General features: G+C 37.5%; 1 protein-coding gene across 2 annotated transcripts in view; it reads left to right on the plus strand.

Moving 5' to 3' along the window:
• Window positions 1-23,010, plus strand: part of LOC5574901 — a 318,036-nt gene that overhangs the window by 287,130 nt on the left and 7,896 nt on the right. For both annotated transcript variants that reach the window (XM_021841342.1, XM_021841343.1), the window contains exon 7: window positions 18,703-18,827. In XM_021841342.1, the coding sequence (XP_021697034.1) occupies window positions 18,703-18,827 (125 nt within the window). The remainder of the gene's footprint in view (window positions 1-18,702; window positions 18,828-23,010) is intronic.

A 23,010-nucleotide genomic window follows, 5' to 3' on the forward strand; every position in this document is an offset into this window, starting at 1 on the left:
TATTCCCGTTCGATCCAGGATCTTTTCGTAATGGAAATTTCCTTGACATCCCAGGGCAAAGAGTATCATAGTATTTTCCACACGATATATATACACTAAGCTCTTACGGTGAATTTCGCCGTAATCTCAACAGCTGAACAGTTCGATGAAATAAAACACCGTAATTCGTCGGAATTAACGGATTCCGGTGATTTTTTACCGAATACTGTAAAAATTTACCGTACTCCGTTAATTTATTTTACCGAACTGTTCAGCTATTGAAATTTTACAGGAATCTGTTAAACAATTTATGTGTGTATAGAAGAAGAAAAATACCCAATGTTCCTTCGTTTAAATGAGAGTCTAAAAGATATTCCATATCACTAGTTCTGTAATATCAATGACCTCTTTATTTTTTAAGAGTATCTACAAGAGGCACAGCCCGTACATATCCCATACGATTACTACACCACGTCAAACAGATACTTACAGATTAGAGTTCCATTTGACATGTGCTTTGAACAGCTTTACTTCACTCCTTCGCCAACCATTCGGTCAATGGCATTACGAAATGAAGTTCGAAATGGTGCACATGAAGAATGCAACCACCATCGACTAAGCGACGGACTGTCAAATGCATAATAAAATAACGAATTGCATTGGCAACATGCATTGACACCTGCAGCAGCAGCACCAGGATGGATGATGGAGTTCTTCGCTCGAACGGACGAAGGCGTCATACCGTTTTGATTCATATTCCGAACATTTAAGGGAAACTGTGAGCTTAAATGCAAATAATGGACACGAGTCTGCTGAAATTTGTCTTTGTAAAATTATATAAAACTATTGAGTGTGCTCATAAAATAACATTTGATCATATTAAGTGTAGTAAAAAGTGTAGAACAACATTTTGCTTAAATTGCCAAACAAAATCTTTTCCATGTTTTATGAAGAACTAAATTTCATTTAAATTTTTTTAATTCCATGTTTTATGATGAACTAAAAGTGGTTGTTGAGAGAGGAGACCACTGACTTAGATTGCGAGCTCCCAAAAGTCAAGGTGAACCTTTCACCAACTGTCACTGGAAACCATATCTAACCAGTGTGCACAACTCCAAAATGAAAAAAGAAACCAAATAAGGCAAGAAAACATACCATCTGTCAGTGAACTATCTCATTTGGCCGAACGCCATTTGGCCGAATGCCGTTTGGCCGAAATTTGAAACAATAGTGAACTGCAGTTAGCATGCATTTCTAATGAATTTCAAAGCAATTCTTCTGCTTATTCTTAAAGAAAGATGAATCATAGATGATATACACACTTGAATTATTTCATCGACCTCAGTGAAACTTTTCGCCGAAAACCCAACAGCTGAAAAATCGGTAATTTTCAACGCCGAATCTCGGTACTTATTTCACCGAGATCTCGGCAATCCGAATTTTTTGCCGAGTTCTCGGCGCACGTTACCGAGATTCGGTAAACGTTTACCGAGTTCTCGGTAAAAGTTTAACCGAGAATCGTCGAATTATCAGCGAGATATCAGCTGTTGGGTTCTCGGCGAAACCGTTTAAGTGTGTACAAATAATTATCTCTTTAGTGTTAGCTCAAGAAACTGCCAATGCTGAAAGTAAAACGTCCTAAATGTAAGCAATCATTCACTTTTCTGCTAAGGGTAAGAGCTGCCAGCATAGGTTTTCGCATCGCGTTTGTAGTCCTGTAGGCCTCTGACAGTAACTAAAACGGTTTACAACTTAATCGTCCTTCTGCTGGATTGGGTTGCTCCGATCTCTTCTAAGTAAAATATTTCATAGTTCTAGCAACCACATGTCTTTGTTTCTTTTTTTCACAACGGAGATCCAGTATGCTCTTTTGACGTAAAGGTTCACAGAGTCGTTCGGTTTACTGCTCTATGCAAGCAACGGTGCAGAGTTAAGTTCACACGTTGCAATCTAAATCTTGGAGAAGAAAGGAAGCTCACCTAAGTTAACCGTTGTGCTAAAAAATATATTTTGAAAAAGTGTCTTTGTCAACAAGCTTAAATTCCGATAACTATGAAAATACTTCACTCTTAACAGAATTGCCTATGATCAAAAGAAAGAAAAATCTCTTATGAAAATTTAAGCACGTGTAATGCAAATATGCGTTTTATGAGTATAACTACAAAGAACTGCCGATGATTTAAAGAAGCATAAATTCCTGATGAAAATATGAGCTATATTATTTTTATAAACCAGAGACGAATCAACCATAAGCTTAGAGTCTTGCATGATGTGTTGAGTCCACAACTTCGTTCTGAATAGACGGTTCAATTTTATCATATACATAAGCGTTGTAACAATTTGATTTTGTTTCGTAATTCGGCCAAACGACCCGTTCAGCCAAACGGCATTCGGCCAAACGACCCGTTCGGCCAAATGGCATTAGGCCAAATGGCATTCGGTCAAACGGCATTCGGCCAAACAGCGTTCGGCTAATTGGTAGGAAACCTTCTACGAGCACTTCCACTATTATTTATTGAGATTTTTCTTTGCCTAAGTTGCCATTTGCGCATTCGTTTATCTTGTGATAGGCACGATGATATTGTCATTCAGGGAAATGGTGTTTGGAGGGATGAGTCGTTCGTGAAAATAAAATTCGAAGACGGGTACCGTATCTGTGTTTGGAAATATCTTATAGTGATAAATAGTTATTTATTTAGTCGTTAGATATGCATGTGCACTGCTATTCTTAACTAATCATATTATTAGTTCTAAGGAATGAAGAATGAGCAGTGAGGAGTGAGGAATAGAGAATGACGAGCAACAAATGAGAAGCGAGGAATGAGTAATGAGAAGTGAGGGGTAAGGAGTGAGGATAAATTAGGAGTGAGGAATGAGGAGGTGTGAGGAACGAATAGTAAGGAATCAAGAGTGAAGAAGATTAATAAGGAGTGATGAGTAAGGAATGAGGAATGATGAGGAAGGAATGAGAAATGAGGAGTGAAAACTGTGGATTGAGGAGTAAGGAATGAAGAATGAGAATTGAGGAATGAGGAGTGAGAACTGACGAATTAGGAATGAAGCGTGAGAAATAAGGAGTGAGTAGCAAGAGAAGAGCAATGAGGATTGAGGAGTGAAGTTTGATGGGTGAGGATTGAAAAGTAAGGAACGAGGAATGAGCAATGAGGAGTGACGATGAGGAATGTGGAGTGAGGAATGAGGAATGATGCATGGGAAAGAGGAGTGAGGAATGAGGAATGAGGAATAAGGAATGATGATGATGATGATGGAGTAAAAACAAAATGTTCTCACATATTTGGAATATAGGTATGCAGCCATTCCATGGAAAACCGATCTAGTGGGTCACCGACTTCCGTGAAAATTTGCTATTTTGTTCCTTATCCAAAATAAGGATACACGTATTTTTGGATTTTTTGATTAGGGTGACCATTTCCGAAATAGGGTGACCAGAAAAATCGCGATTTTGCAAAATTTTTATTTTTAAAAAAATTATGACTTTTGAACCGTTTGACCGATTTTCAATCGTTTGTGGACGAAATGAAGGCTAGAGATTTTGACTTTTCAGGAGAAATATAAAATTAGGGGGGTCCGTAGCCTTGAGGTAACGCTTTCGCTTCATAAGCGGAAGGTCATGGATTCAATTCCCAGCCCCTCCAAAAAAATAACCCGTCCAGCCACCAGAAGACGCCGCACGGAGGACCGTGCTTAGGGGAACACATCCATCCTCCGTCAGTATCAGATGGTGACTGAGACAAACTGACCCACTTTGCAGGCAGCTAGCCTCAAACGACTCAGGAACACGGCAAAATGAACCACCGCAAGAGCAATTGACTATGGCTTATGGAAATCGATTGGACCAACAGCAGAGCACTCTCCTACCTGCTCGGTGTGAGAGCAAAAGAGCAGAAGAGAGTGAAAGTAGATGTAAATATAGATTAGCTAAAAATAGAACTGTATCGGTAAGGAAGATACCGATAAAGTGATTCCGGCACAGTAGTGGCCACGAGCACGGAGTGCCTTAAAAAAAAAAAAAAAAAAAATCACAAAAAGTGTGTTTTTTACATAAAAAAACTCAATAGTTTCCGTTTTTTTATGTGTTTTGAAGGCCTCGGGACCAAAGGGGCTATTGCTGTTCTCATTTTTTCTTGAAAGTTCAGAAAATTTTACGTCTACTTTCAAATTTTCAGCGATGTATGTTTTTTAGTTTTTGAGATATATTTTTTTGAAAATAAAAAATCATCCATTTTTCATCGGCACACACTGTAGGTCTCAGCGCATTAGATTTTTTATTTAAAAAAAAATCATAACTTTTGAACAGCTTAACCGATTTCCAATCTTTTTTTATGGAATGAAAGCTTAAAATTTCAACTTTTCAGACAAAATTGAAAAATCTGATAAATATGTGTTTAAACGTGAAAAAATATAAAAATTTCTAGTTTTTTTTAGAAAATTTCATATATTTTAATGGAAAAAAATAACTTTTCAAAGTTTTCTATTTTTTTCTATTTTTTCTGAAAAGTTGAAAGCTTTCATTCCACAAAAAAAAGATTGGAAATCCGTTGAGCTGTTCAAAAGTTATGATTTTTTTTAAACATTAAAAATTTAATGCGCTGAGATCTACAATGTGTGCCGATGAAAAATGACTGATTTTTTATTTTCAAAAATATATACCTCAAAAACTAAAAACATACATCGCTGAAAATTTGACAGTAAACGTAAAATTTTCTGAACTTTCAAGAAAAAATGAGAAAAAAAATTTGGTCCCGAGGCCTTCAAAACACGAAAAAACGGAAACTATTGAGTTTTTCAATGTAAATAGTTTTTTTGAAATGTTTGTGAAGTTTTATATTTTTCCTAAAAAGTCTAAATCTCTAGCCTTCATTTCGTCCAAAAAGATTGAAAATCGGTCGAACTGTTCAAAAGTTATATTTATTTTAAAAATAAAAATTTTGCAAAATCGCGATTTTTCTGGTCACCCTATTTTGGAAATGGTCACCCTAATCAAAAAATCCAAAAATACGTGTATCCTTATTTCGGATAAGGAACAAAATAGTAGAGATGGTCGGGTTTCACATTTTCCAAACCCGAACCCGACCCGTACCCGACTTATTTTATTTCTTCAAACCCGGACCCGACCCGAACCCGAGACAATAATTGAAAAGCAAACCCAGACCCGACCCGAACCCGAAAAATTTTAGCTGTGTAAACCCGAACCCGACCCGAAACCCGAAAAAAAATGTAAGAAAGGCCCGAATAAAACCCGAGTTTGAAAAGATGATAAATTCATCGTTTCTGATGCATATGAAAGCTTTTAGGTTGTTACTCTGTTCACATTTCTCACCAAACCTGACCTAAACCCGACTCAAACCCGACTTTTTGTAAGCCCGAACCCGACCCGTACCCGATAATTTTGTAACTTCCAAACCCGACCCGAACCCGAACACGAAAAATTTAAAATTTTCAAACCCGAACCCGACTCGAACCCGTCGGGTTCGGGTTCGGGTCGGGTTTCGGGTTTGAAAACCCGAGACCCGACCATCTCTACAAAATAGCAAATTATCACGGAATTCGGTGACCCACTAGATCGGTTTTTCATGGAATGGCTGTATGTATATTATCTTTAGTATGAAAGAAATCAAGGACAACATGGAATGAATGGAAAATAATAAGAAATTATTTTTTCATTGAAAGTCAATAGAAGAATCAATCTTACAATTATAACAGTAGATCAGGAGGAGAATGTAGGGATTGAGGATTGAATCTCTAACCAAAGTCAACTATGGCTCTATGGAGCCATAGAAATTTTTTAAGCGACCTGTCAAAATCTCGAAAGAGTCCATAAAACAACTAAAACTCCCTTAGATTTTTTTATCGGCTTTAATGATGGCTTCGAATAAATCCGTCTCTTACTATATATTTTGTTTCTCAATGTCGAGTTATCGAACCATATTATCTCAATAAGACGATTCTGCTAAGTTGAACGCTATTATTTATAACACATTGAATTTCCATCAAAATTAACACTTTTTTGCAATCACTTCGTGGACCTCTTGATAGGTCGCCAGAATCCCTTAGGGGTACGTAGATCCACGGTTCAGAAACGCTGAAATAAATAAATGAGCCCTAGCAGTTCATTTGGGATTTAAATGTTCATTGTAAGAAGTGCATTCTTACAATATGGCGTCAGCAAATTCCCAAGAAAAAAATGTTTTTAGTCATAAATCTAATATCTCTTAGTCGGTTTTGCTGTTTTTCCCCAAATGTCAGTTCTCTGAATATCGTAACCCATTTCCCTAACAAGTTTTTGGCATTAATAATTCATGACCGTCATTAAGCTCTCATGAGATATAAAAAATATCCAAGCAACTCTGAAAATGTTCATTGTGTCTCTTATCTGAACACCTTAGTTCAATTCCGAACAGCATTAATAAATAGCATTCAATTCAAAACACAGCGCAACAAAAATGACATTTTTGCGTGTCTCAAGGATCAAATTATGTGTCTCTAGTAGATTTGGGATTGCTGAATCTGATGCCGTTCACAGAAATTTCCCAGCACGTCACAATTTTTAACTACAGGTCGCCAAAGTTGTATAAAACATTGGTTTTATTGATGTTTACCTAAAATTTGAAGCATATTTTATCAAACTTTTTTGTGATCTTATCCACCAAGCATGCAAAAGAGGACTTAAACTTTCGTTTTAGATATATTTTGGTTGAAATTTCACGATCAAATTTAGATTAAACCGATCTTTTTCAACATGCTTGCAGTCTCTATACAAAATGCTTCGTTTCTCTTATATGGCAACATACAATACTTTTATAAACCATCAAAAAATAACTTTTCCGCACCAAAAATATTATAAATTTTGATGATAAGTATTGTTATACACATAAAGTTTGAATTCTGTGACAAATTAAGCAAATAAATTGCCTTACAAGCTGGCAAACTTGCATGCAAGTTGGCTGAAATAGTCAATTTTTGCATTTTCAACAACCAATATCTCAAAAACTAGACGTGCTATGATATTTCTGTAAACGGCAATGGATTCAGCAACACTTAATTGAGTAAATAGCGTTATTTTGATGCTGGAGACAAAATCGTGTTCCGCAGTGTAATCAACCCAACAGAACTAGTTGAACTACAGAGTCGTTACAACTCCCCGGTGTAAATTAAAGGCATTTTATTTGAGATGCAAATGACAGTTCAGAGGGTCCGGATAGCCGCAGCGATAAGCACGCAGGTATTCAGCAATACCAAACTTGAGGGTCGTTGGTTCGAATCTCATAAATGGAAGATCTTTTCGGAAAAGAAATTATCTCGATTTCCTAAGCCATAGAGTATCTCCGTATCTGCCACACGATACGCTTATGCAAAAATGGTCAATTGGCAAAAAAAAACTCTCAGTTAATAACTGTGGAAGTGCTCATAAGAACACTAAGTTGAGGAGCAGGATCCGTCCCAGTTGGGACCTAACGGTGGAATGAAGAAGTGATCGTTCGATCATGGGAATTCATTGACATATTTCAATGAAATGTTGAAAATGAAAATCTCCATATAAAACCAGACTGTTCGGAATTTGACACTAAACGGTAAACATACTTCGAAAAAACAGTCAGCCAGAGAGACAGGCCTGGTATCAGACACCTCCACCGTAATAACGCTGGCACGGCACACCAGCAGCGAAGTGCGAGGTGCTGATGTGACGTCCGGCGAGGGGGCGTGCAGCAGTTTGTTATGATGAGCAGCAGACAACTCCGCCCCCGCAACGCAACGGTTTGGAGAGCATGTCCTGTCCATTTGCATTAACGTATTAACGAACAGGTACCATCACCTTCCATCGTGGACGGTGGTCGTCACTTGATTCACGACACGCTGGTCTGGTCGAGACAAACAAATGTGACATAAGAAAGGTGCTCGACAAGGTCGATTGAGGTGTTTCGGATCCTGCGGTTAGGGGAGTGGTGGACAGAATGGGTTGGAAGTAAAAAATCTTGATTTCAAGATTTTCAGCATAATTTTTCGTCAAACAAACAAACTGGTGCAATTAACGAACCTCCGATCTTTGTAAATTGTAAATTGAGGTTCCACTGTATCAAATGAAACTTTATCGGTGCGTTGTCTAACACTCCCCTCTACACTTAATCATGACGTGCGATCTTTCCAGAAATTAATTCAATACGCTGCTTCCCATCGAACGTAATAATTTCATCACATGTATCTGGTTCCAGTTCGAGGACTGACAGCATTCCTACGCTGTCGCCACGGAATGAATGAGTCCCAGAGCGAAGAAATTCCACAAAAATGTCCAATTTGTGCTTCCACCACCATCGTCTTCTGCGCTTGCTTCTCGAGAAGTTGCTACACTACGCGAGCCACTTGTCAGATGGACTTTGTCACCACTCTGCTCCGCTGAAAGATGATGACCGTTTGATGGAAATCCGAAGATTATTTATGGCCCGCCTTGCAGTCGACCGAACCGGAAATATAAAAATAGCACAAATCGCAAGAAACGAGCAGTGAGCGGCACGTCAAGAATCTCCGCAATCCGTCCGAGACAACGGACGACGATGAATGGCAGTGAAAAGCACGTTTTTTGCTTAACATAATTTTATTTGATTTCCCTTTTGTTGGTCATTGACTGTGGTCTAGTTATTCTATGGTTTCTTGCGAGTTTCCTTTCGAAGACATCTTTACGTTTTATGCTCACTGTATCCGGTTGACTACAAGGGAATTCGAAAGTACTTTTCCTTTCAGCACTTTGAGAGCAATTCCTTCTTTGCAAATTGTTATCTCTGACTTGTAAAATTCTGAAACGTCCCGGAAGGTGCGGGTCAGTATCGAATTCAAGCCATTTGGCCTGAATTTGAATCACACGAAAATGAAAATTTTTATGCAGTAAGCTTTACAAAGGGGGAAAAAGAAATAAAAAAATGTCAATTTTAGCGTTATTTAATAAATAGATACTGCCTTACCAAGCTATACGGAAATCAGAGACTTGTAAAAGAATGAAAAAAAAGTCTGGAGAAGTGTGTATTGAATATAAATTCTTAAACTTCTTCATTTGAATATCATTCACATGGAGATTTCACAAGACCAACCGAATTTACTCAAAAAAGGAAACATTCGTACATAGGTTTTCCAGTTAGATTGTTAAATAGATCTAAGAGCCTTCTTGTAAGGTTTTTGATTTGGCTTGAAAGGTTTTGATTCGATTGAACATAGTCTGTACCAACTCCTTCTACATTTTTTTCCGAAGTCTGGCCAGATTAAAATTTCACCATGAGTAATAAGACCTGGGTTAATATGCACCACTATAGGAAAATGTGCCGAAATGAAGACTAAACAACATGTATGTTGTGTTTTAATTTACAAATCTTGTTGGTTTGTATTCGCTCCACATAGCGTTGAGCAATTTTTTTATTGCTTTATTATAGATACTTTGAGCCCTGAGCTGGTTCGTCTTTGAGCGAATTTTTTCCTGATTATACTAGATTGTTGAAAAATTTAACTTTTAACTTTTCGTTCTGCTTGCCTGGAGTGCATGTTGCCCTTACCGGAAGCTTAACAGAAAATGTTTTGGAAAACAGAAATCATTGTGTCATTTTCGTCAAATCATCTCATCAACAACTAACCCAGTCTTTGATCATCTGGTTTATGGTTAAGGGTTGTAAAAGGAAGCTTTCTTCCATTTCTCCTTCATTTTTCCGTCGCTACGGCTTGAGACGGAATTGTAAACTGGACCACTTTTAATTTCATTATCAGATATGATTGCTATTTATATCGCTAGAATAATGAAAGGATATCCACTTTACTTATCAAACACATTTCCTTCCCGAAATTTTCCAAAATTAGATAAAAATTATAAGAGTAAAACTTTACAATTTCTCTCATGAGAACCCCGTCATTGCGACCTGACGGAGTGAGCACATGAAATATAGCTTCGCCTAGTGACAGTGAGAAGATTGGTTTCATCAGTGCCGCAAGCCGGTCATAATTCTTAACAGCCCTGCCTGGACGTATTGTAAAAAAGAAGAAGAAGTAAGAAGAAGTAATGCATATAAAATGATCGAGCTACCGTTCAATTTAAGTGCATAAGTTTTGATTGATTTTTCAATGTATAATCGTGTGAATGAAGAAATCTCGTATGCAATTTCACTTTCAAGATGCAAAATGACGGATGCCAAGAAGAAGAAGAAGATGGAAGAAAGCATACAATATTGACGAATGTTTGATGCAAGAACACGAAATATTTCAGTTTCGCCATGATTGCAAGCAGTCTTGAATTCGAAGAGGTATTTTTTATTATTTATCGCAGGGATAGGGTGTGACTCAATACTCTTTCGGTGCAGCACGCTCAATTTGAAAATGTCGTGCTAGTGCAATATGAATTGTGTTGCACCTATTCTTTTTGTGTGCTAAAACTCCCATGTGCCGTTGCTGAGAATCTCCCTGAGCATTAGGCAAGGCTGTCTCAAATAACATCTGCTTTGATGACGGAGTACGGATGGACGCCACTCTCAAACGAACCACACAAACGTTTGTTTACTTCATAAATCATACATGATTTCGCCTCACACATAGGGTAGATGTACCAAGAGTGGAGGTACTAAGCACGATTAATCTTCATTTAACCGCTTAAATTCAAGAAGCGCAATAACTAGGTTAATGCTGAAAAACCTAGTTCGAAAAAGACAATAATTCGGTTTAAATGTGCAAAACAGCATTGAGGAATACATTCTTTGCCGATAAAATCGCAAAATGCAATGAAACATCAAAACTTTGAGTTTAAGAATGCAACATTTTCCAACAAAAAGTTGAAAATAATCACTTGAATCGCTGTTTCCAAAGATATATCAAAACAAAAATTTACAATATTAAATAGCAATATTCTTTTACAGATTTCATTGGCAAGTTATTATTGTTTTAGTGATTGTTTCTATTTTTGTATTGGCATTTTCAAATTTTAATTGATAAATTTAATAGGATTTTTTAAAAGTATAAAGTGCTAACTATTGTCAATTCTCGATATTGAATGAACCATTGAATTGAAGAGGTATCAAGATGTAGAAAAAATATATTTATTTTAATTTTTGAACTTTACATTATTTTGACATTTAAAATAGTAATTTCAACGTTGGAAATAATGAAATTGTATCACATTTTACTACTTGTCTGTTTTAGAACAGTCTACAAACCAAATTGTCACTCTCAAATGGATGGTGAGCCTTCATTTAGCCATCAAATTGATTGGTGGTGTTTGTAACCAATTATTGAAATATCAAGTTAGAGAGGAAAAATTTGGATGGAAAACTGGAACATATACCATGATGTTAGGAAACATCGTGTTAGAGGCCTTTTTACATTGATCTCTATGTATGAATAATGAAAGGACTGCATAATTAATTGAGTTAGGGGAAATATCGAAATACAGAATATTGAGTATGGGAGAGTTGACTGTATTGTATTTATTTTAATTTGTCAATTTGTGCAGTGCTAAATATTGTATTGCTATATTGCCAATGCATAATTTTTCCATAATAATTCCAATTAATCATTGTTTATTGTTGAAGGAAGAAAATATGTTTTCGACGATTTATTGTAATTTTTATTGATCAATGTGTTGACTATTGCTGATGTCACAACTGTTTCCCTTCTTTAAATGCTTGTTGGATTGGCTGCCCTATGAATAAACATTGCCTTTCTTCGGTTTTTTTTCATACACTCCCGTGCAAAAGTTTGGGTTCAAGGATGGAAAAAAATCGTCTCTAGCGACAAACAACACGGTATTTGAACGGTCTAAGAGGGCCGTCGCTCTTGCAGCAGCATGATTTGATCACCTCACCACGTGCGCATCGTACCGACATAAGGAGCATCCGATGCAATGTTTGTCGTGGGACAAAGAGTTTATCGGATGTTGTTACAAGTAGCGATGAACTAGAAACATGGCGCATTCGCGCTATTATTTTTCGTTAAAACCATGCCCGAATGATTTTAAAATCACAAACAATGTATCCCAAGGGAAATCAACAGATAAAATCGGAACAATCCTTAGAATGATAAGACTATGGCTCGTGAACAATTAATGGCTAGCCCACATTCAGAACGATGCATTAATCGCGGAGTGTAGTTTGTTGTGATATCTTAACGACAAAAGGTTAATCGTTGTTGCTACACATTTAAATTATTTTACGGATTCCTGTAAAATCTCAACAGCTGAACAGCTGAAAAATCACCGGAATCCGTCAAATTTCGACGGAGTTACTGTGTTTTATTTCACCGAACTGTTCAGCTGTTGAGATTACGGTGAAATTCACCGTAAGAGCTTAGTGTGTATGATCGTACGATAAAGAACAACCGCGATGCATCGTGGATTTTGTCATGATCACTAGATTTCCATCCTTGTTTGGGTTCACTCCCTAAAAACCATACAAAAGTGTTCTGTCCATATCTCTGTGATTACACGTCCAATTGAAACTCTTTAAGCCGCATTCGAAAGGCAAAGAGTTATTCTTACTTCGTATATATTTTTCCAAAGATATTTTTTTAATTTTGTATAATAAATTTTTACTTAAAGTTGTGACATTTTTTAAAAAACACACTGAAAAATCATACCTAATTTCCTCAGCATTGGGTCGACCAAAATTTTAAATCAAAGTGTCATTAGAATCGTAATCTTATATTATTTGAAGAGACCCCACGAAATTTTGGCGGAAAAATCTGGAAAGTATTCAAAATCAATGAAACAGTCAGTCAAGTCATCGTGCAAAAGTTTGGGTTCACCCCTCAGTATGATGCAAATCGTGCAAAAGTTTGGGTTCACCTGAGCCACACGCACATCATTTTTGTCAATATCTCTGCCATTTTTCAACCGATTTTAAAAGTTTAAAGCTTTTTTGAGCGCAAATAATGGTGCGTACATGATTGGTTTAAGATTTCACAGATTTAAGTAAGTTCAGGTGAACCCAAACTTTTGCACGATACACCATACTGAGGGGTGAACCCAAACTTTTGCACGATGACTTAACTGACTGTTTCATTGATTTTGAATACTTTTCTGATTTTTCCGCAAAAATTTCGTGGGGTCTCTTCAAAGAATATAAGATTACGATTCTAATGACACTTTGATTTGAAATTTTGGTCGACCCAATGCTAAGGAAATTAGATATGATTTTTCAATGTGTATTTTGAAAAATGTCACAACTTTAAGTACAAATTTAGTATACAAAGTTCAAAGAATAGTTTTGGAAAAATACATACAAAGTAAGAATAACTCTTTGCCTTTGGAATGCGGCTTGAAGAGTTTGAATTGGACGTGTAATCACAGAGATATGGACTGAACACTTTTGCATGTTTTTTAGGGGGTGAACCCAAACTTATGCACGGGAGTGTATATTCTTTGAAGAGGCCCCACGAAATTTTGGCGGAAAAATCTGGAAGGTATTCAAAATCAATGAAACAGTCAGTCATGTCATCGTGCAAAAGTTTGGGTTCACCAGAGCCACACGCTCATCATTTTTGTCAATATCTCTGCCATTTTTCAACCGATTTTAATAGTTTATAGCTTTTTTGAGCGCAAATAATGCCGCGTACATGGTTGGTTTGAGATTTCACAGATTTAAGTAAGTTCAGGTGTACCCAAACTTTTGCACGATACACCATACTGATGGGTGAACCCAAACTTTTGCATGATGACTTGACTGACTGTTTCATTGATTTTGAATACTTTCCAGATTTTTCCGCCAAAATTTCGTGGGGTCTCTTCAAAGAATATAAAATTACGATTCTAATGACACTTTGATTTAAAATTTTAATCGATCCAATGCTAAGGAAATTAGATATGATTTTTCAGTGTGTTTTTTGAAAAGTGTAACAACTTTGAGTAAAAATTTAGTATACAAAGTTCAAATAATGTTTTTGGAAAAATACATACGAAGTAAGAATAACTCTTTGCCTTTCGAATGCGGGTTAAAGAGTTTCAATTGGACGTGTAATCACAGAGATATGGACTGAACACTTTGCATGTTTTTAAGGGGGTGAACCCAAACTTATGCACGGGAGTGTATGCTTCAAAATTTGGTGGTCTATTGATACTCATTGTGAATAGTTGTCAACGCTATACCACAGACAGTAGTAGTGACTCTGGATGTAAGGAACGCATTTAATAGTGCCAGTTGGGCGGCTATTGCCGAAGCGCGTCTGGGGATACCCGAGCACCTATACAAGATTCTCGGAAGTTACTTCCAGTATCGGGTGATAGTCTATGACAGAGAGGTGGATCGGAAGTGCTTTCACATAACCTCAGGAGTCCCGCAAGGTTCCGTCCTGGGTCTTCTACACTGTCATGCTGAATGGATGCGCGTATACCGCTATATTCATGCTCCTAACAGTTCCTTATAATCATAAGGTATAAAAAAGAGTTCTGCAATATTTCCAACTATTGATATGATGTTGTTATAGTGGCCGAAAGACTATTACTATGGAGAAATTCAGGTAAGTTCAGTATTAATTTTAACGTGGTCACTTATAAATACCATACAATTGTTCGTTTTTAACAATTTGACATATCATTCCTAACGAGGGAATTCCACATTCAGTTTTTAGTCCACTTTGACCTACCGAAAATTTGATAATTCCTTATATTAATGCAAGGAAAATAAGGCAAAATATGTTTTCTATGAATACCAAAACAGTGGGTTCAGAAAACAAAAACTTTGAAAACTTAACAACAATTTACTCTAGGTAATTACTTGATTTTTTATAGCTTTGGTATTCGCCTGTTTTGTACTTTTGATATATTATGAATCAAAGAAATACTAAGAAACATGATCACCGTTGTAGGCTCAGCTGAGATACACCATAAGATTTCATCTGCACTTTATCTTCATATTCAATAGCAATTCCATTGCACTTGTGTTCATTGTTGCTCGTCGTAGCCAAGATAACCACCGACAACGTGCACGAGCAAACCGTACCTTTCAAAGCGGAAGTTGCATGGTAATGGCCAATTAAATCTTCTGCGAAGTCCATTATCTTCGATACAAAGTGTCTCATTGTTTTCCGTCTATAGATTGGTTCCTTTCTATGCAACAACAATCGATAGTAGCACCCCGTTCTAACATAAATCAGCGACTCCGATGTTTCATCCGTTTAGTCAATCTCACTTCTTCAGATTTATGACCCGTAAATCAACTTCACCCCGAGTGTGGGAACAACCCAAGTCTCCCGCAGGGTCCAAGCGACGAACCCGACACGAGAACATCCAAAAAATGCTTTATAGTCGTCAAAAACGTTAAAACGGACCCGTCCCATGTCCGCACATAATTATCACGTGTTCATAAGTCAGTGTCAAAACTGAACTGTTTCCTAATGACGACACCAGCGGATGGATCGCGGATTTGGGCAACATTGTTGCGCAGGGATTCGAATTCGGCGAGGGCAGGCGTCGAGTTTTACATTAATCCTATCGTCATTGTTGGGTAACGTTTTGAAGGCTCGTGCATCGACTCGACACTATAAATGAGAATCGATTTGCTGGTTGGCAGAGGGCCTTCATAATACAGATACCGATCGTGGACTTTGAATCGCGGATGGGAAAGATGCGTGATCAATTTTCGGATTTTGGGTGAAACACTGGGTGCCGCTGATTGGCACGTGTTTTACCTGGTATAATAGATTCAATGCGTTAAACCTTGTGAGACCCAAATTGCCTATGCGGTAGACACGCAACTATACAGCAAAATTATGCTGAGAAACAATCCGGTAAGCATTGAAGTCTTTTTTTTAAATCAGCCTGAAGGTATCTGGATTCAATACCCGGTTGGTCCAGGATCTACCGTCTTGATTCATATTACGGGCACTTAAGGCCTCAGTGAAGTATAACCCAGCCTGGACCATACAAATAAATCATTCTGTATGATTTTTAACGTTATCGAGCGTCGGAAGCCCTTAACTTGCGGATGGTGGGTAAAGAATACGCGTCCGCAACTTGAATAATTTTAAATAAATCAAAACGTGTGGCCTTTTCATGATTCTTATTCCGGACGCTCCCTCACTTTTGCCTCATATTCCGGACGCTTTGATTCGAATTACGGACAGCTCATGATAATCATTAATGGAACAGTCAAATCATCAATTGAAATCGTTCAACCACTTAAGAGACGTCTAAGGTAGGTGGGCATTATAAATTTGCAATGATATTTATGGAAAAAACCTAATAAAACGAGCCTCGAAAATGAGAACTTTTGGACGGCGAAAATTGAAACATTTCGTGTGAAATGTTTCCCATACAAACGAGAGTGTCCGGAATTTGAAGCTGTCCGTAATATGAATCAAAACGGTATTCGTAAAAGGAAATTTTCTTGACTTCCCTGGGCATAGAGTATCATCGTATTTGCCACATTGGCAACATTGGCAAAGAAAGCTCTCAGTTAATAACGTAGAAGTGCTCATAAGAACACAAGGCTGAGAAGCTGGCTCTGTTCCAGTGGTGACTCAATATCAAGAAGAAGAAGAAGGTTTATTGTTCGACATCTGCAACCACGCTTTTCCACCATATGTAAAACACTGTCAGCTTATATGTCAGTTTTTCTCCATCCATGCAACTAAATTGCAGTGGAAGTGGAACTTATGAATGAAACGTATTCTAGGGCAAGACCTCTCTCACCTCTGATAATGAACTGCAAAGAAGCAAAAAAAATAACAGATATCCTTCTGCCAAGAAACGTCCTTCTCGTCGTTGCATCCGTCGAGCATCACGGTCCCGTAAATGACCATAAATGGCAATTTGCTTTCCTAATAACCGGTCATTATTTCAACACGCCCTGATTAAGCGCGAAAAATCGATCAGCTCTGGTTGGAGGAGACTCCGGGTCTACAGTACGTCGTCGTCAGTCAGAAGTCAGCCGTATTTCTCGCCGAAGTCAGATGAATAATTTAGTGCAGCCCCAGGGGGATTAGCTGCGGCAATGGCATCGGCCGCCGGCTGCATTCATCAACGAACGGAACAAAAAGTCACAGCTTGATCGGAGCCTGGCCCGTAGTATGGGGTGAAATTGATCACTTTTGACATTTTTTTCATGTCTTTTATCAATTATTTTAAACGATTTAAGTCAAGTCAAGTCCAAGTCCAAGTCCAAGTCCAAGTCCAAGTCCAAGTCCAAGTCCAAGTCCAAGTCCAAGTCCAAGTCCAAGTCCAAGTCCAAGTCCAAGTCCAAGTCATGTCAAGTCAATACCTGTTTCAAAAACATAAAACTATCAACATTTGCTTTTTCGAGCGATTTATGAAACATAAAAAAGTACAATGTTACCCAGTTTTACGGTCCGCATAGTGACTAAGTTGATGAGGCTGCTGACGACGATCGGAAGTCAACCCGATCTGGTCAAGGTCGGCTCCATCGTTGGCAAGGAATGGCACTGCGTAATCAAGGCGTGTTTTAGTGGCGCTTTGCAGAACACTATTATCACAATTAATGCATTGCCAATTGGTATAATTGGCAGTTTTCTCTCTGTGGGTAGTGCATACGGGAAGTTAATTACTTCGAGGGAAGTTTAAAATAATTTAATTATGGATGGCTTACGTTTACAACTTCCAGAACCTTTTGGATGACCTAGATCATGTAAAAAAAAAGTCAACATATATCTATTGCTTTTTCTATACTTTTTATGATACATCTGTATAGAAAAACTTAAAGCCAGGCGTAAAGTATTTGTCAATAAAATTGGCCTGAAAGGGTTTTTATTTTATTGACATTCAACATAAATTTTTCTTCTGCAAGCAGATCAAATGTACCTAAATCGATAAACCACCGAAGAGCAGACCGTTCGATTTGATCAATCAAGAATTCCGAAATATCATCGTCCAATGAAAACCCATCAAGAACTCGTAAAACTTTTAATCCGATTCCACCATACGATAATGATTTGCGTAAACGAAACCGCTAAAAGTCTTTTGAAACGTATTCCGTTCAGTGAAATCCTAAAGTGCAATTCACACCCCCTTGTTAGAGTTACATTCCCATCGTGCGTCCAAAAAATCCAACTCCAATGGATATGCACTTTGATATTCCAGATTCCCTCTTCAAATCAGCTGCCATCCCGAAGAAATTTATCTCGATCGTAAAATTCTTCGCCACGGGCATCAAAGGGAGAAGGGATTGATCGCCGAAAAAAAACTATCTAATTGATCGTCTGTCTGGGAGATAAATCCAACCGGAATGATCCGAGCTCCGGCCGAGCATTCAAATTGTCCCGTTTGGGCATAAATTTCGCAACGCCAATGCTTACACTGAACGGAGGTCTAGATTTCCTAAAAAGCTGACAAAAATCTAATGAAAATAAAAATGTTTTCATCATAGGTGCACATGCCCAAAAATAACTCAGTTTTTAATACATTCTTAAATAGATTTAGTGTTTCAGACTATGAACGAAATAGAATCGTCAACTATAATTCATGTTTCAAACCATTTTTCATGGTTAAAATAAGTAAAATATGTAGAATGCGGAATATTCGCCTGGATTTTTTTGAACTCTAGACCACTGTGCACTCGCGGTCACCGAGTAACGAGGAGGAAGTTTTATCGCTTTATGGCCATATGTCTCGTCTCACGATCCGTCGAAGTTCAAGCGAAACGAACTGGACAGAAAACAACAACCATAACAAAAAATTTGAAACAAACGGTGGAATTTATCGATTCATTAGGAATTTTATATCCATCATTTCAGAAACCGCCACATGTGATACGATCAAATGCAAGGACCGGCAGCAATGCCTGACCGATCTGCAAACCCATAAGCCCCGGTGCGTGAGCTGCAGCTACAAGTGCCCTCGGGTCAAGCGGCCCCAGCAGGTGAGTAAGGGTTTCGAAAGGGCAACGTTCCATGCCCATTAGTATATGTGATTGTCGTTGTAGTATGGTTTTCGGAAAAGTTCAAGATTTTGAAATGACTTAAATATCAACTCACTCTGGAAAGGTCATATCCATTGTTGCTTGATTTCGCACTTATTCATGGTTAAACCAAAAATTAAAATCAAGGATGTTCTCCTTGTAAATAAAAAGCACAAAAATGTATGAAAATTTCTAAAGAGAAGTTCAGTGTAACATTCGTTTGGCCACATCCATCTTGTTTTTTTTTATTTCTTGTGCATTTTGCAATACCTCTTGAAATGTCATCTCGATCATAACCTTTTTGTCTATATTGATTGGTTCGTTTTAAGCAGAGTGTTATATCTAATACTACTTCTCTAACAGCTACCATGAAGATTGGATAACCTGTACTATTCGCTTCATGCTCAAAATTCAAAAGGTGGCCAAATTGAAAATGACCGCCAATTTTTTTTTTTAACTTCAAATGATATAGCTTTCTCTATACGATGTCATTAAGTTTGCTATGTGTTCCAAGGGAAATATGAGACATATTACGTGAATAAATACCCAAGATTTATGGAAAAATGGACTTTTATACAAACTTTTTAGCTAGCTTGCGTACGAGGGGTTCAACAATTTGTGAAAACCGAAAGGAAAACCCTTTATTTTTAGCATATACTAACGATTAGTGACATAAAATTGGAATTCTAACGATAGATGCCGATAACGGCCTGATTTCAGCGAGAATTTCTCAATCGTATAATGTTATGCAGATCTTTATACACTGATCGAAAGCCTATTAAAAAGCTTTTTTAGGAATATTAAATGTAATAAAACTTCGTACTTTAGCTCGAGTAAATGTAAAAACAACTCTGAAAAAAAAATTATAGAAATTTACCACATTTCATATTTTTTGTCACAAGTTATCCCAGGCCAAAATTCATTTCCTGAGATACTACAAAGTCTTCTACACTAGAAGACAACTTGGCTTCACATGTTTGCACTTTTCAATCTAGTATAGTTTGACTTTCCTTAGCGTTTTTAACAATTGTCCTTTAATAACAACTAAAGTTCATTCCATGTGATAATTAAATAACACAACATGATTCATATCATCAGAACTATGTTAGTTCTAATTTTTGAAATTGTTTTCCCAGTGTTAATCACTGTCAAAACTTCGAATTTGCACCATAAAACTCATATGCTTGACATGAGATGGCAAAAATATTGTTGACGCCAGTCAATAAAAAAATTGCCTATATATGGGTTTTCCTCTATAAATGGAACGGTACTGCTCAGTCGACATACGACTTCGTAATTATTCTGACAGTAAACTGAAATAATATGATAGTTAGCCATACCCAAACCTCTAGATTAGTATTTCGAATAACCCTAATCAAAATTCATCCAGACCGTTGGAACAGCCCAACACAATCAGATCAATGCCCGTTGTGAAGAAAAAGCAATCCTTTCAATATCGACTTTTTCACTTTTTTTCAAAACTATGTTGATTTGTTGATTATTTAATTATTTCAAGTTCCGAAGAAGGTCCACTCCCGGACCGAAACGTAGGCAAAGGTAACTAAAAAGATTTTATTTGAGAAGAGCTTGTGATCTTTACTTTAAAACGTCATTTTCTGTCTGTAGGCCTCTTTCATACTTATATCCATATAAACTTTGAAAGACATATGCACAGTTACAATTTCTTCAATATCGTTTCAAGCTTTGACAGCAAGATACTTACTACACTTGACATGGAGCCAAAACTTCAAAACTTTGTATCAGACTAATATTTCACTGATAATCTTTTTTCTTATATTTCCTCTTTTTCTCAACATTTTCAGGGAATTTGTAGATAAACGAAAAAATTCAGGCAGAATAGATAAGTCTAAAATTAAAAATTGAAATCAGATTTAACTTTTTCGTTAAACACTTGTCTGGCGTATTTGTGAGCATTGTAACTCCTTAAATTAATTTTCACAAAGCTTTTGGATAAATATCATACTTCGCTCTTAGAAATTCAGACATATTTGCTTACGAATACCTAGCTCACACTTTAATGGAGTTTTGCTGACATTCAATCATAGATCTTTTTTAGCTTTTCATTTAATCTTCGCGTACAAAACTTTCATTTTTGAGAATTTTCAAATCTTCAACCAGTTGTTACTTTCCAGTCGTCGCGCGGTTTACCACCGTCAGAACCACCGCGCTACTGTCGTGAACGAATAGCGAGGTTTTTTACAGCAGTGTTGTACAAAATATAACAACGTGACGACTGAAGTGTTAAGAATGTTGAGGTCTGGCATAAATCTTACTATACCTTATTAACGTATTCTTTAGAACGATATCCAAAAACCAATTTATTCAGTTGAATTTGGTCAGTGTCGTATTACAATACATGGAGTGATAGCGATAGATAAAACTATATAGACAAATTATCTCAAAATCCAAACCTATCAACGCTCTTTCGTTTACGCTTATGTGATACGCATGCATGAACAATAGACGGACGGCAAAGCAAAGCTATTGTCCAGTCGGACGGCATACAATCTATTGTTAATTCTTTTCTTCGCGTTATAGTCGCGTTATCAGCATATAGATTAGACCGGTGCAGAAATTGATATTTCATTAAAAAAGTTATTTTCTATCCCGTTTTTTTTTTCGAAGTTGAATGAAGTTTGATATGTCACATTAACTGGAATCATGGAATTGGCCCCATTCGCCAAGACATCCGGAACATGTCCGGTGTAATCAGGTCAATCCGGAATGGTCGTTGAACTTTCTAATGACCATTTCTACTCATTGATTGACAAATCGCGAAGATTGAGGTGTCACACGTGTGGTTTTGATAAGATTGTAGGAATGATCACTTTCCCATAACGCGGGTAGATCACCTTTTCGTGGTGCGTTATGGGGTAAAGATCTACCAGTGAACCCTAGTCCTGACTGCTTCACACGAAGAGAACAGGATGTTATAGTAATCAAAGGAACACTTTTAGTCCTTGTTACATTTTAAACCTTGTTGAAAGTGACAAGTCTCGGTTTTCCCAGTTGCCGAGAATGATCTTGAGACAAGGAAAAAAATGAGTCGAATTCAACAATTTGTTTTCTAATCTTTTATTTATTTCGTTCTCTAGTTTGAAGAAGTAAGGACTAGGATTCTGATGCATGGACAATATCGGTGTAATTTCTTGGTTTTATCGAGGGATCCGATTTTGCTTGATAAAGGGGGCGCCTGTGGAGAGTGCATGCACCACACTCTTCGAAGGGTAGGAACCTTTCAGTTAGAATCCTTTCCTGTGATCAAGTTAGGAATTACAACTGTAAGAAAACCGAATGCTTTATCACTTCTCGATAGTGATAAAGTAAAACGACATGCACTACACAAAGGACACGGGATATACCACAATAGATCAATTATTGGTCGCAGTGGTGTATGTTCCGAACAGAAAAAAAATGATCACTTTCCTCGGTGCTTTCGGAACATATCTGGCATTGGTAAACGGATTTTCGTGTGTACACAATCTCTTAATGGTACATGGTTGTATATATTGATAATGCTTTACTGCCGTGAATCGCAAGTCAGTCCCATCTGTAAAAAGTAGGCATTGAGAAAACGGGCTGTGTAGATTCCAAACTCGTTTTCCATACGAATATTCAAAAAATTCCAGAGGATTGTAACATGTTCCAATCTTAATGAAACTTTCACAACTTTTTAATGAATGTTCGAATCCTCTGAGCAGAATCTCAAATAGAGAAACTTAAAAGTAGATGGAGTACCGTGTACCTTTTAATTCCGCTCCTGAATGCTTATCTTTGACAGATACGCGTATTTCGACTACCACTTGCAGTCTTCTTCAGTGTCAGTTAATCGTATCCACAACTTGCTTTTCACTACGATATCACTACGGCTCACGTGGAGTACCCTATCGGACACACATAGCAGCGACCACTTTCCGATAACGGTGACCATACCCGGATGGTACAATCATCGAACGTCACGACAGAACTGGCTATACGACCAAGCTGATTGGTCGTTGTATGAACGTGTCATAGCGGAACCGATACGCTCAGATGTCGAGTGGGACGTAGACAGCTTCACTGAGAAGACTATAGCAGCAGCAAAGAAGGCCATACCGCGTTCCAGCGGCCGCATTGGGCCGAA

Source organism: Aedes aegypti, chromosome 2, assembly GCF_002204515.2.
Source record: "Aedes aegypti strain LVP_AGWG chromosome 2, AaegL5.0 Primary Assembly, whole genome shotgun sequence".
NCBI classification, from domain to species: Eukaryota; Metazoa; Arthropoda; class Insecta; order Diptera; family Culicidae; genus Aedes; species Aedes aegypti.